Below are 15,933 nucleotides of genomic sequence, written 5' to 3' on the forward strand. Positions count from 1 at the left end.
AAAAGATTTAAAAAGCAGTAAAAACACCAAAATACTCTGTTTTCCCAAAGACATGGTGTCTGACTTGACCCAAAGAATCCCAGATATTGTGGCAGGATGCTTGTGTGCAAAATCCAGCAAGCATTAACTGATATGTGCTGGGTCCAGGCTGCATGCCTAGTGGCACTCATGACTCTTTCCAAGACAAGCCCTCCTGTTGCCTTGATATTCTACCAGTGGGTGTTTTCAGAAATGTTTTAAATTGTTTGGCTTCTGATCTTCTACAGATTGTGAACACGTCTCTTCTTTAAGGTATCTTTCCACAGGCCCTGAAAACTGCAGTGATCAAGCCACTCTTAAAAAAGAAAAATCTAGACATATCACTAATGAGCAACTATAGGCCAATATCAAACCTTCCGTTTTTAAGTAAAATCATTGAATAAGCAGTTTTTCAACAACTCAACCATTTCTTATCACTAAACAACAGTTTTGATACCTTTCAGTCGGGTGTGCGACCTCACCACAGCACTGAGACAACTCTTGTCAAATTCTTTAATGACAGCCACCTTAACACAGATAGTGACAAAATTTCAGTCTTAGTATTACTTGATCTCAATGCTGCATTTGACACGGTCGACCAAGACATATCACTAGACCAATTGGAAAACTGGGTTGACCTTTCTGGCTCAGTACTTAACTGGTTTAAATCCTACTTAAAGAAAAGGGACTACTTTGTGTCAAAAGGTAATTATGCATCTGAGCATTCAAATATGATGTGCGGAGTTCCCCAAGGCTCCATTCTGGGGCCTCTTCTATTTAACATCTACATGCTCCCACTAACTCAGATTATGGAAAACAACAAAATAAGTTACCATAGATTTGTAGATGAATTTACATAACCTTATTGCCAGGGAACTATAGTCCAAAATAAAAACTAAGTGCATTGAACAAATTAAAAACTGGATGTGCCAGAACTTTCTTAAATTAAATTAAGAAAAAACTGAGGTGGTTGTTTTTGGAGCAAAAGAGGAATGATTAAAAGTCTGCGCTCAGCTTCAAACAGCAACGTTAAAAACAACAGACAAAGCCAGAAATCTTGGTGTAGTCATGGACTTTGACCTGAATTTTAACAGCCACATTAAGACAATTACAAAGTCAGCCTATTATCACCTTAAGATTATATCAAGGGTTAAAGGACTGATGTGTCAACAGGATTTGGAAAAACTTGTCCATGCTTTTATCTTCAGTAGACTTGACTACTGTAGCGGTGTCTTTACAGGTCTCCTTAAGAAATCAATCAGACAGCTGCAGCTGATTCAGAACGCTGCTGCCCAAGTTCTCACTAACACCAAGAAAGTTGAACACATCACTCCAGTTCTGAAGTCTTTACACTGGCTTCCGGTGCCTCAAATAATTGATTTCAAAATACTTTTGCTAGTTTAAAAATCACTAAATGGTTTAGGGCCAAAATACATTTCTGATCTGCTACTACACTTTGAACCACCCAGACCTCTCAGGTCATCTGGGATAGGTCTGCTTTCTGTCCCCACAGTCAGAACCCAACAGGGGGAAGTAGCGTTCAGTTTTTATGCCCCACATATCTGGAACAAGATATGCTGCAACTCTGTTCTTTTAAATCAAGGCTGAAGACCTGTTGCTGAAATGTGCTATATAAATAAAGCTGCCTTGCCTTTCCTTCTACAACCAAATAACTAGTCATAATGTAACCAATAAAAAACAAACAAGACAAGGGATTAAAAGAGGAAAAAAACAAAACCAAGAATATAGGGAGCAAAACAAAAGAACAGAACGAGGGAATAATTAAACAATGGGAGACAGAAGATGACCATATGATGTGTATATTTAGTATTACTGTTGAAGCAATACTTGTTATATTACTGTATTTTGTCCATACATTGATTTCATGTGGTCATTGCTACATCTACTGTATATGCAGCACGTATGTGATTTCTGTTTGTGTATCTGTGTCTGTCTGCTTCTCTCTCTGTGTATGCTTGTGTGCACTGTATATCATCATAGCAGGATAAATGGAGCGTGAAACCATCTGTCTCCTGGTTAGATGAGAATTGCACCGACTTTATTAGATGTTTGAAACCATGCAGATGGTTATCATTATCTTAGGGCGTTAGGCACACACACACTCAGGCATGCACACACACAGATGTTGATCAGGGTATTATGAAGTTATATGCATAGACGTCTATACTCATACAACCCACTTGCATGTATCAAGCAATCGTCCGTGCACACAGTGGGTTTCTAAAATTTTACGATGAATTATCACAGTCTCCATTCTCTGTATATAACAGATGCTACCATTAATGCATATCAATTGATGTGATCCGCTGGGCCATTTCATATCAACATTGTTATGTGGGGCGGTTGAGGCTCAGGTGGTAGAGCGGTTGCCTACCAATCAAAGGTTGGTGGTTCAGTCCCTGAACCTGCAGTCCCATGTTGAAGTTTCTTTGGGCAAGACACTAAACCCTGAATTGCTCCCGATTCTGCGCAATTTGTGAATATGTGGGAATTTTTATCTGAACAGTTGGCACCTTGTACGGCAGTCTTAGCCACAGTGTATGAATGTGTGTGAATGGTGAATGGTTTCTGTACGATGTTAAAGCGCTTTGAGTAGTCGTTAAGACCAGAAAAGTGCCATATAAATACAGTACATTTGCACAAGCATTTTCCAGTAGCTGTATATTTGTATGAATTGTTAGCATTACATAAATAGCAAGCCCACGTAGTGAGTCTCAAGTATGTATTTCTTCTTAAAATCCCCCAATGTAGGACAGTGTTTCAAAAGAAGAAGGTTGATAAAAAGGTTTTCTTGTGTATAATATTGCCAGCATTTAAGTTAACAGAGTTGAGTAAAAGAATATCACAATTCTCTCCCAAAGAAGAAATGCCATAACAGACAATGCAAAACCCCAAATGCCCTTTCAAAAACTTGCAGTCCATATGATGACCACAGTTTCATCTACTGTGTTAAGACAGTAAATGTCCATATGGGGATCTCAGCTGTCTGCTGGTTTTGCTTCGGTTTTTGTTCTTTGTTTACACTTAAAGTCATGCCTTCCATATGCAGCCATCTTGTCATAAACCATTGGAAATCCCTCATAGGAAGCACGTTTTATTTACTGTATATCAGTGATAAGAGAGGGTAAGCACAGGGAGTAGATTGTTGGTCAGAACAATGTGGTGTTTTCCTGCATTTTGCCTGATGCATGCTGGGTGTGACACCAGCCTCGACATGACTGAAAACTTAAGTATCTAAAAGTATTTGTCTAATTCCAATTTTTTCCTAGAAAAGAGTATTGTATTAATCATTGGTTAATATCCTCCACATCTCAGGGCTACATATCCACCAGGGACAAGTCTAAAGTGCATAAGTAGCAGTCTTATTAGAAGTAGAGATGTTCCAATACAATACCAATATCGGTATCGTACAGGAAATACTGGAGTTTATGCACTGATCCGATACCACAGAATAAAGCTCTAAAGAGAATCTACGTTATGTAGTTTATTTATGTTGTTTCCATTATAACTGACTGTCAAACTGCATAATAAAAGAAAGTTATGTGACATCCATTGTTTGAGAGTTTAACCTGAGCCAGACCAACAACAAAGATAAAAATGATATCACATCCATACAGAAATAGTAGTATAAAGTTGTTAAAACTATAAAAAAAAAAAAAACAAGACACACTGATCAGTAGCGATCAGTATCGGATCAGTACTCTGTTTTGGCCGTTATGCAAGTTCAGGTATCAGAATTGGTATCGGGAAGCAAAAAATGGTATTGGACCATCTCCAATTAGAAGCTAATTTATTTGTCTCTAAAAAATTGCAGATCTTAGCAAGCAATCAAATGAAGTATGAATATCCCATTGTCACTGTATTTAGCCATCACTGGCATACTTTTCTTAAAACTACAGGTAGCTGTTTTGTACTGCTAGCTACAGTGTAAGAGCAGTGTCAGTGTGCATTCATAAAAAGTAAACTACAATGTTTTCTTTTGAGCTGTGTTAATGTACATTATATGATATCCTGTGTGTGTGTGTATACGTGTTTGTGTGTGTGTGTGTGTGTGTGTGTGGGGGGGGGTTTAGTGATCCAGTGTGGAACTCCTCCTCAAGTACACCATGGAAAAGTGGAAGGAACCGACCATTCATGGGGCTCGAGTGTCAGCTACAGTTGTTTCCATGGTTACCATTTGTCCACTCCTGCTGTGTTAACCTGTGAGGGGAACGGGACGTGGACCGGAGACGTACCACAGTGTTTGCGTAAGTTAGCTGGCCTTCTCTACCTGTAAACTGCCAATTAGTAGCTTTAGCTGATGTGCATCACTGTTTCCCTTTCACTAATGTTATCAGTTTAAACAGAGAAGAAGTGCTAACTGTATCTGTTGTCTCATTTTAGCTGTCTTGTGTGGCGATCCTGGCTCTCCTGGAGGTGGATTCAGAGAGGGGAACATATTCTCTTACAGGTCAGTGGCTAGATATAGCAATCACTGACGTAAACTTAGACATTGTTTTTCTCATGTTCGTTTATGATAGGTTTATATTAACACAAAGAAATGTTAAATCTTCATTAAAATTACAGTACTAATTTTGTGGCGGACTGCTGTGGCGGAATTTTTGTCGCTGCCCTGTATATGGCTTTTTTAATAACTATACCGTATGCCAACTAACATTTTATCACTCAAACAGGATTGTGACATTTGCTGTGGTAAACTGAAATTGATTCATAAAGATGGTGTTGATAATAACTTAATACTTACTGCATGTGCTTCATAATAAACATGTTTTAAATATTTATTTTCCCATGCAGGTCGGAAGTCAGGTTCTACTGCCATACCCCATACCTGCTAGTAGGATCTGCCTCCAGAGTCTGTCAAGCTGATGGAATTTGGAGTGGCAAACAACCAGCCTGTATAGGTATTTAAAAGACTACCACAAGAACACAAAATACCTTTTGCCCTCAAACACACTGCGAGTGTATGTGTCAATTTTCAAAATGTTTTAAAGGAAATAGTGAATACATAACCATCAACGCTCTTACGCATCACACATAGAAAAACCTTCATAAATTGGCAGAATGTTTATGGAAGTCTCTGAAATATTACACATTACACTTTTTCCATAATTGCGGGGAACAGACATCTTGTTTACTGCAAAGAAAAACATTCCATCAAGTTATGAATAAAATTGTGTGAAATTATTGGGAAACAAGATTGTGGAACGTCCACATTTTAGCATTAGTAATCCTGTGCAGATTGAGCTGAATATACTATCTAATCAATAGATCACGTGTAGTTTTGATGTCAGCATTGGATTTCTATGGATTTTATCTTGGAAAGCAGCCCTTTATTTAATGTAAAATTTAGGTTGTAACTTTTTTGCTGCTGTACGTTATGATTTTTTCCTCCAAATTATTTTAAGTAGTAGAAGCTTTAGTTGATGTGGAAACAACATTTACTCAAATATTCCACTGTATTGCATTTTTGCAGTACTTATACTTAACTTTAGAATTATGTGCAACGTTATATCTTTACTTAATTACGTTTCAGAGGGAAATTCCTTCCTACTTACTGCACTTAACTTACTCTTGTACCTACAGGTTACTTTGCAGATGAACTCACGAAATATTATTTATGCTTAGTTTTAATACTTGAGCTAATACTTTGATAATGTACTAGCTGGACTATGCTAATCTCAGTAGACTGGATCTAAAAGCTGATGATACATGCACTGTACTGCAGCTGAATGTCTGTGCTGAGAACATTGTCAAGCTTGCAGCACGTATAAATATCAGAATGCTTCTTTGACTTGGAGATTGGTTATAAAAACGTAAATGCATATAATGCTCAGTGTGTGTGTGTGGTGTGTTTGGTGTGGTGTGGGTGTGTGTGTGTGTGTGTGTGTGTGTGTGTGTGTGTGTGTTGTGTGTGTGTGTGTGTGTGTTGTAGATCCAGCCTTCAACAACTGTCGTGACCCAGGAACTCCAGCCTATGGTATCCCAGTCATGGGCCAGGGCTTTCAAGTAAGAAATATATCAGTTGACTGTATACGTGGTAAACTACTGTTTAATCTTTCAAATCATATTAATTATACAAGTTAAACATGTCAGAAAACACTAGTTTAGAGATACTGATGTGCATTCTATTCTTTTTGAATAAATAATAAATTAATTAAATAGTAACTTGCAGAGTTTTGTTGGTAAGTAGGTTAAACTCAATCTGAGACGCAACGGGCCTAAAGTTTGTAAAGTTCCTCAGTTGGAAAAACAAGAACAATCAAACATTTTACATGCAGATCAAAAGTAAAGGCATGTTAAAAGAGGTACCTAGATTTCTAAAGTTAGACTTTATGGATGAACAAGAGCAATGTATTATTTCGTATTAGAAAACAGACTGTCTGGAGCACAAATAAGAACCTGTTGGTGGAATATATTGGTCTTAATGGAATTTAAGCAAACACACAAATCCTTCAATTTGTGGAGGGATAATTGGATATTATCCACAGATCATATTTCCCCTGACATCTCTTCAAAGAGAGGAGGGGGTTACCACCCACATCATGTAGGACTAACAATATTACATTCACTAAAAGAGACAAAATGATAAATGTAGGTGTTTACTTTTGTTCCCCGTTTGGTTAGATTTAAAGAATTGGAAGTGAGCTAGGGTATGCAGTTTTCTGTAAAAGGCAAAAAAACTATATATAGCCCTTCTCCTTCAGCTCTCTCCTTTCTGTCCTAATCTCCTCCGACCAGAGGACCACGGGCTTATGGACACACTTCATTCAGTAACCTGTACGAGTACTAGTCAATCATTCCGATTATCGAGATCCTGATGCCATTTTATAGCAACAATTCTATGAGAATTACCGTCCTGTGTTCTTTGCAAACTGTGACGACTTGAGATGAGATGACATACTGGGATTCAAGGCTCTAGTTAGCTACGTAAACATGAAGTTGAATTAGTCATAGCTGTGAGCCTTTTGCCCTAGCTTTAAGTGGTCAGTAAAGTTGTTGTTTTTTTCAAATTAAATGATAACTACCTCATGCTGAGTGTGGCAGCTCTTAAGAAGTTAAAGGGTCAACAGTGGATAAAGAAGACTCTTTTGTGTTTTCACATCATGTAGGTTGGCAGTAAGATTTCCTTCAAGTGTCGCAAGAACTATCACATCATTGGCTCCACTACAAGAACGTGCCTAGAAAACCTAACCTGGAGTGGAACTCAACCTGAGTGCATTGGTAAGGATTACATATGTCTGTTAGTACTCTGTGTACAACCAGTATTATTAGTCCTTACCATAGTTTGGTTATTTCATCTGTTTAGTTGTTACTGAGTTTTCTGTTGATGTTTATTTGTTGCATGTTGCATTTTACTCAATTCTTTTTTTGGTTTTATAAAGAAGAGCACAATGTCAGTGTTTACTCTGTGTTTATTCCTCTTCCCTGTCACTCAGCCCATTCATGCAGACAGCCAGATACCCCCAGTAATGTAGATGTTAGATCTATGGACCTGCCTACCTTGGGATATACGCTGATCTACACCTGTCAAGATGGTTTCTATCTGGCTGGGGGATCAGAGCACAGAACCTGCAAAAGTGATGCGAGATGGTCGGGCAAACCCCCGCTCTGTAAAGGTATTCAGATCCTATCTTATCAATGCACTGCTCATATAAAATAGGCTGATGTTGAGCCTAGAACCTTAACTGGATGTCATAATCCCATTTGGTTTGAGATAAATACTGATTATCTCCCTGATATTATTGCTATGCTCTCGTAAATCAGCCTAAGGTGTACCATGTTTTTTCTTTTAAATCACATACTCATGGCTTGATCTGGTCTTAAAGACAAGGGGCAAATAGCTGGGAATATGGTTATGAATGAACACAAAAACAATTTGGTTCCTTTTTGTGGGTAAAACCCCAAAACTGACAAATGTGTACTGTACATTAATAACTACCGACCATATTTTCTAAGTCCTGTCATCTAATCCTATCTATACCAAATATACTGTCAATAAACTTAACCATCAAGTGAGCTAAACTAAAAGTAATGCGGTCATGTTTCAGTTGGAGTGAAAGTCAATCCCAAAGGCAGAGGAGAGTCGGATGTCCAGAAGAACAAGATTCGAGGTATGAAGAATAAACAGATACAGCACACATTGTAGTACTAAAACCACAGATGTACTGTATATACTGTATACTTATGGCACTTGCCCATTTCATTGGCAGCTTGTTTTTTTCTGTATTTCAAGTTGAAATACTGTTTATCATACTGATTTGTAATGAACTGGATTTTCACTAATTATTTGGATGGCTACTTTGGTAGGAGGTTGTAGGTAATCTTTACTACAAGGGTCTTCCGTCTCAACAAGCAGTCTTATTTTATTTTTATAGGATGAAGACTTAGACAAAGTAAATAAATCAGTGAAAATCTTCAGGTGCAATACCATGTAATGCCTTTTAAGTTTGAAGTCAGATTTTATAATCAATATATGCATTTAGAGGTAGCCAGTGAAATGAGACAATACAAACTTTTTTGCAAAAATACTAAAGCTGTTGAGTTTTGAATAATTCATATTTCCCACATAAAAGTGTAAAAAAGTTGACCCTTTAAACTAAGACAATCGCATGGTTTGAGGAAATGGTGACATTGCTTACAGCTCTTTTGTTTTTTTTATTTAAAAAAAAACAGTCTATCAAGCTTTCCATTTATTTTTTTGTTTCTGTGTCTCCATTACAGTTCCAGTGGATGTGTTCTCTCCTAACTCTGAGTGGAGCGGTTTTTACGAGTATCTAGGAAAAAGACAAGCCACCACATTTACAGTGACTGGGTTCAACGCTACCAGCGGCAGAGTCAACGTCACATTACTGGAAACCAGCGGAGTGTCAATCAGACTGTCAGGTAAAAAATGAGGAATACAAAACACCTACAATAAATGGAAAAGGAGCATTGTAACACCACCTTTGTTTTCAGTTAGACAGAAAAGGAGCAATCACATTCCAGATGTTGAAGATTTGCAGACTTTAAATGCAATGTAAATAACACGGTCAGATGCTCTACTGTAGGTGTAAATACACACGAGCTGAAAAAAATCAAGCTTTCATTCACACTTATTAGCAAAACATCACTGATATCTATATTGAAATTTACGCAATTTTATATATTGCACCTAAGTACGTACACACATTTTTATAAACATTCACAGTCAGCAAGGCAGAAAAAAGGGTTTTTTGCAAGAGCTTTAATCCACTAAATAATATATCATGGAGGGACACTGGTTGGAATTATGAGCCGCTTGACAAGTTGTGTGCCTTTGCCCCTCTACACCAATACATCTGCAGAATTACCACACCAGTCTGAAGGGCCAAACTATTACCTGAACAACATAACCTCCCACAACAGTACTCTTGTGCCCAGCTTTTAAAAAGTAGGGGGTATATGATGAAAAGGGGTGGGAGTTAAAAAATAGTTTAAAACTCATCTTGAGTGAAAAAACCCCCAAAATAAACGTCAAGCAACCCCGGGAAAAGCTGTGGGCCCCCAATGACATCATCGGGTTTTTACATTTTTACATAATTTTACAACAATGGTTTTAGCTTGATCCTGGGGTCATTAAATATTTTCTGCAGGTAAGGGCTAAATGCAACGTATAAAATGATTTTATTTTCAATCTGTGATATTTCCCTTACATGGACTCGTCATATTGAACAGCAACCATTTCTGTGTTGGCACTATAGTTAAACAAGTAGAGACATGTAGCTGAAGGGCAAATGCCATTTTCTCCCCACTAATGTGTCAGGTGAAAATAGAGTATGATAATTTAAAATGTCAAGGTGTCTGCTTTGTTTTGTGTCTGTCTGTTTGCCTACCACTCTGTCTGTCTGTATTTCTGTTTGTCAACCTCCCACTGCACCTCTATCTTTCTCTTTTTCCTGCCAAGTGCCAACACAAATTAGAATTTAATTTACTATTATTATTTAAATTATACCAGGTTCAGACACAAATCCTTTCTTTTGCACCTCCAAAACAATATCTTTCTATATATGTATCTATTTGTCCAGGTACCTACAAGTCAGAGGAAAACCAGCTGTTGTTGAAGGTCTACCAGGTAAAGGGGCCGACGGAGCATTACTACAGCAAATTTAAAAATGACAACTGGGCTGTGGATGGATACGTAAGACACACTTCCTCTCATTTTTCTATATTAAACATTTAAAAATGAATGTTACTTTTACACATTTCTTTATTAATAATGGTCTTGCAATAGAGATGTATTTCAATTCCAGACAAATCCGCAGTCACGTTAAGTAAAACAGAATTTGAAATACAATAAACGCTGACTTTCATCTTTAAAAAAAATGTCAAATAGAGTAAATGATATTGTTCACAAAGAAGCTTTTGCTCCATGGTTGCATTTTGAGGTTGCAAGGCTTCCCGCAAAGACTTCAGGACGTTACTGGCCTGGCCAATAGTTCCAGCATGTAACTTAATATAAAACCACAAATCTTGGGCTTAGATATTGTGAATTTATTGCACATTTGATCTTTGTAATCATAATTTATCTTTGACGTACATAAATGGTGTTTTCTTTAGACTGCAAATCTATGAGAATAAGTGAATGTAAGAGTGTTTAAAAAGAAAAAAAGAAAGACAGAAAGTCAGCTTTCATGTTCCATGTAGACTTTTTAGGTAATTCTATGTGATATTTAAAAATGATCATGTCTAACTTAAGTATGGATTCAAAATTTGATCCCGTTTGACTTGCTGGCAGAGGAGAGGAGGTGGAATGAGTGAGGAGGAACCGAGTAGGGAGATTGTAAAAAAAAATAGTAGCAGGCAGGGATGAAAGAAAGAAGGCTGTAAGAAAGAAGGAAGGAGGAACATAGACAGCCAATTGATCGTGTTACAAATGACAGAAAGCATGAGGGAGGAGAAGAGTCAGGCTGGTAATTGCTGAGTTGTGATTCCAAAAACCAATCATTTTACAGTTAGAAAATGAAATTCCAATTGTCGATTTGTGGGTAAAACATTGCTGCTTCAGACTCCAAATAAGAGATGGTGGAGAAGGGAAGAGAAGTAGAGAGGGCAAGACCAGAGTACAGAAGGTGAAGAGATACTGTTGATAAGTGGAGAAGACAGGAACGTCCTGCTGTGCTTCTGGTTGAGTTGAAGACCATCCACTGTACTACTCCTATGTCAAATTGGCACTTTATTCTGCAGGGCTTTGTACCTTAACTTAACCTACCACTTAGTACCACTTAATCCTTCATTGCAAAAATAGCATTTAAAGTATCTCACTGTTGATTCAAAGAGTTTATTTTAAACTATACTAATTTAGGAAATCAGGGTGAATGAAGCGCCCCTCCTGAAGGCTAGTGTATAACCTTTTATCTAAGATCAAACTACAATCTGAACACTGAATGCTTTGTTTTTCAGGTTACTGCAGAATCCGACCAGAAAACTTTTGTCTACCAGGGGCACATCCACAGTAAAGACTTTGGCAAGTTCCATCTGACAAGGCAAGGTAGGTCTATCTGTAAGAACCTATTAAAAAACGTCAAACTGAAAGTGGAAGTAAAATATTCAGTCAAAGAGTGTCAAATTCATTTAATTTCAGACTGAGTAAACATGAGAAGCAGGTCTCAAGTACACAGACTAATGATACAAAAGCCTCAATTACACATGCTCAAAAGGGTGTTCATGCATGTGTGGGTTATCTGTGTCTGTCCCCCCAGGCCCTGTAACTATGGCAATGGACCCATCCAACCCCTACACAAACAGCAGCTCTGTGGCAGCAGCCATCTTAGTTCCTTTCTTTGCCCTCATCCTGTCTGGATTTGCCTTCTACCTCTACAAGCACAGGTATGCAAGATCCTCAAGAGTTAAAAACAGACAACCAACAGACTAGAATACAAAACAGGTGTTTGCATTGTTGATCTTTAACAGATTCACTTTATAAATAAATAATAGAAAATATCAACCTTGGATTATTTACTGATGCAAACACAACTTCATGTTTTCAGTGCGTTTGAATGTTTTATTTTTTCAGTGCAACACTATTCCCAAATTATGCCATTTATTTTATATGTTTCTTTGAAACACCCGCTTAACTTATTTTAAGTGTATCTTTGGGTTGCATTGTATTGCAGTCTCCTAAGGCTCCTGGTGATGAAAGCCTTATTACCATATGTCTTCCTATTGCTAAATGTTTGTCTCATTCTGAGGGGCTGGCAGCAAAACTGTATTTAACATTTATCAAAACGGTTTCTCCAGGAAATTAGTCCTAACAATATTTCTGTTGCACTTTTTGTGCAACATTAAATCTTTGGAGTAAAAACTTTATTAACCTTGGAAAGTCATCCTACGTTTTCAGGTTTAAGGAGGTATGCAGAACTGTTCTAGCTGGTTAGGAGTTTACAGTAGGTGGCAGCTGAATTAATAAACAAAAACAAATAAAAGATTTGCAAAACTCCATTAACAAGATGTTGTAATTTAAACTTATTGGCAACAATATATATAACAGTGGTCTTTTACTGAGGTAATTATTCAACTCTTAAAGCATCCATTAAAAGAAAACTTGAGTATCCAAATCTTACTAAATAACTCCTAAGTCCTAATTTGTAGGAAAGGTCAAGCACAATTCCTAGGAATGATTCTGAGATGCTTGATAAATATGAGCACTAGTGCACAGTTTACCAATTCTATTTATCAGTTGTACCTGCACTTAAAGTATTTTAAAGCGACAGGTTTTGTTGGACAAAAATCTAAATAATAATATAGTACTACCCAATAGTATAACCTTTTTTAAGTTTACTTCTACAAAACTACCTTCTGTATTTTTAGACACGGCTCTAATTTATTGAATGTGCAAATGCAGAGGCACATGGCTATAGACTGCTTTTTTTGGTGATCAGAAGTGCAAGCACAGCCCTGCTGCAGCACAGACAACTTGGCAGGATACAAGTGTCAGCCGTTAGAGTAGCATTGCGCTTACCAACCATGACACCTTGGCAGTTTCCATACGCTAGGAGCTAAAATGTGTTTGCAGAGAGTTGTTCAAAGTCTTGAATAAATGTAGTTTGTTTAATCCGTTGCTTGACTGGATGTGTACTTTAAAGGTCACAAATAAATGACAAACACTTTAAAAGGGAAGGCCTTTACACATCCTACAATCATGAATATTACCAAATAAGTGCCAGCAGACAAATAATTTACTTGCATCTTTCTAAATTGGGAACAAACCTGAACACCAAAATAGAGCTTGTGTAGTAAAGAGAGTAATTATGTATTTTTCCTTTGAAAACGTGTATTTCTTAGTCACTTCCAAACTAAAGAGTATACATGTTTGATACACCCTGCTTGCTAAATCACTTTTTAAATATATTGAGTGGACCAGATATTCTTTATGGAAAAATAGGCAGGTTTACACCATTTTTCAAACACAATTATAGCTCTAAAACCCCAAGCGTACTATGATGATTAAATCTCATTGACCTTAGATATTAATTATTGTTCCTAAAAAGTTCACAAAAGACTTACAATGCCTAAAGATGGCAGATAATACACAACTATATTGAGGGTAAAATGTCATTATTAACAATTTCTGTTTAAGACTTCTGTGAGATTCTACATCTAAGGGATGTTCTGACTTCTGCACTTCATCACTCAAAGTTTTACAAAGTTATCTTACTTAACAATTGTAATTATTTCCCATTATTCCGTTGGTTTATCATTTATGGTAGCTGTATACTACAGTATTCGATCTGCAGTGAAACACGTAGTGTTATTCTGGAAAAAGACATGTTTTGCGAACATGTTTTGTTAGCAAGTTAGTAATGTGTTTTGCTATGTTAGTATAGTTAATCCTGTTAATCCTGTGATACTAAGATTGTAAATGCTGTGTACAGTGCGATGTAGATATTGACGGTACAGTTAAAACAGTATACCAATAGCTTACACTATCATTACATTACCTTTCACTGTGTTACACAACCTGCTCACCTGTTGATGATAGTTGATGTATATTAAAGCTGATGGTTGTATACAGGACATTGTCTGCTGACACAGATGACAATGAGAGACCAAAAGACACCTGGGGGCCTGGCGGCAGGTAAGACTGGCACCTGTCATTCACCTGGTTTCAAACAACAACCAGACCTCCGCCCGCCGCCACATCCTCTGTCAAATTCGTCATTTCTTGTTTTTAGTTTTAAAATTTTGCTTTATGCTGTTTAGTAAGGCTGCACAACTGATCAAAATATGTAATATAAACTATGAAAATATGAATACTTTGTCCAACTCTATTTTGTAATACCTGTGAAAATAAAAAAAAAATGAAAATAAAACTTGTAAACCACAATCAATATCAAGTCAGAGGAAAATGGAACACAGACTCCTCTTATCAGCTAAAAGTCATTGTAATCTTAAGTTTTTAAAAGCAGTGCTGCCCTACTGTGCCAAAACAGCAATCATTTAAGCTACGCAGATATTTTTTTGTCTTTGATCTCATTGTCATCTCTCTGTCAGCATGATTACATCAAGACCAAAAATAGTATTTAATGTACTTCAAAGTGTTGTAATCAAAACAAGTAATATATATGATTTTGTATACTGCTGCTTTTTATTTCTACTGTTGACTGTCATTACTCTCATATCAACAGTAGGTATGTAGCAAAGTTAACTTTGCCAACATAATGCCCTAACCCAACAGTTGCAAGCCAACAGAAAATATCACTTTACATAACAATTTGATATCTTAAATAACACACTAAAAGCAAGATGAGAGTGTGCACACTGTGGTTTGTTCCTGCATTGGCCCATATGTCTTTACAGTATCTATAATACTGTCAAGCAATTATGTGTGCTGTTTTTCATTCTACCAATAAAACTAAGCTATTGGACCTACAGCCACAACCAGAAATTAGTGCAGCAACTTGAACCACTGCCATGCAGGGAGGTCTGTGGTGTGTGTTGGTGTGTGTGCAGTTTTGTAAAGTAATGGGTTGAGCATGTATGGTAGGCTTAGTGGCTCCCCAGGGTTGGATTTCTACCAGTTCACACACACATTCACGTGCGCGCACACACACACACACACACACACACACACACACACTCTTAATGAGGTCAGAGTCAAACAGTGTTTCAGCTGCAGCACTCCTCCCTGCTAATAGTTCCACAGGGTTTGGAAGTAAGTGATTATATCTAACTGGATTATAGGACCTGATTATCCAAAAATGTAGTCTGCGACAAACAGACAAATTATGATGGGGTAGTCATATTTCACAGCATATCTGTTTGTACCCCAGCAGAACGTTTCTTAAAATCCTTATTCAGGCATATTGAGTAATAATATACAACAAACCATTGGGTACTGTTTGCAGGAGGATGGCAGGCTGCACGCAGACACACTCACATGAGAGCAGCAGATGGACACTGGCAGTTGAACCACTGAAGCAGGGAGTGGTTGTGGTTCATGTTCCCACTCCTGCCATTATTCTCCCTGCAATTTGTAGATTTGTACAAGAAATCTGCTGCTTGCGCCTTTTAATCTCAAGGGTAAAGCTCTTGCCCAACATGTCTAATACGACATGTGAAAGGACAGAGCGTATTTTATGATTACTTTTAATTCTATTTTAATTTGAAGATTTGTTTTTTTAATTGGTTGTAGTCATATTCAATATTCAGTTAATTGTTAATCTATAAAACACTTAATTATGTACAGGTCTCTCTTCATGACTAGTACTACTGTTGAATAGGACATGCAATGCAAATTATTATTTAATTTATACTGTATATTGATCCCCAGTGGGGAAATTACAATTTACACTCAGTTTTTTTTAGTAATCACTACACACAGGCCTGAAATACACACACATGCTCAGGACCTATTCTTGCACAAATGGAAAGATGGGG

General features: G+C 37.2%; 1 protein-coding gene and 1 long non-coding RNA gene across 2 annotated transcripts in view; one reads left to right on the forward strand and one right to left on the reverse strand.

Annotated features, from left to right (window-relative positions):
- Window positions 1-15,933, forward strand: part of LOC116703903 (CUB and sushi domain-containing protein 1) — a 199,153-nt gene that overhangs the window by 176,905 nt on the left and 6,315 nt on the right. The window contains exons 58-69 of the mRNA XM_032539380.1: window positions 4,113-4,286; window positions 4,423-4,489; window positions 4,834-4,940; window positions 5,972-6,045; window positions 7,149-7,260; window positions 7,476-7,655; window positions 8,088-8,150; window positions 8,761-8,922; window positions 10,083-10,195; window positions 11,458-11,545; window positions 11,757-11,883; window positions 14,069-14,131. Coding sequence (XP_032395271.1) covers window positions 4,113-4,286; window positions 4,423-4,489; window positions 4,834-4,940; window positions 5,972-6,045; window positions 7,149-7,260; window positions 7,476-7,655; window positions 8,088-8,150; window positions 8,761-8,922; window positions 10,083-10,195; window positions 11,458-11,545; window positions 11,757-11,883; window positions 14,069-14,131 — 1,330 coding nt within the window. The remainder of the gene's footprint in view (window positions 1-4,112; window positions 4,287-4,422; window positions 4,490-4,833; window positions 4,941-5,971; window positions 6,046-7,148; window positions 7,261-7,475; window positions 7,656-8,087; window positions 8,151-8,760; window positions 8,923-10,082; window positions 10,196-11,457; window positions 11,546-11,756; window positions 11,884-14,068; window positions 14,132-15,933) is intronic.
- On the reverse strand, window positions 100-12,274 carry LOC116688684 (uncharacterized). The gene is made up of 3 exons (XR_004331842.1): window positions 12,262-12,274; window positions 11,165-11,170; window positions 100-193 (listed from the first exon to the last, which is right to left on the reverse strand). It is a non-coding gene; the product is annotated as an uncharacterized LOC116688684 (long non-coding RNA).

Source organism: Etheostoma spectabile, chromosome 1 (assembly GCF_008692095.1).
Source record: "Etheostoma spectabile isolate EspeVRDwgs_2016 chromosome 1, UIUC_Espe_1.0, whole genome shotgun sequence".
NCBI classification, from domain to species: Eukaryota; Metazoa; Chordata; class Actinopteri; order Perciformes; family Percidae; genus Etheostoma; species Etheostoma spectabile.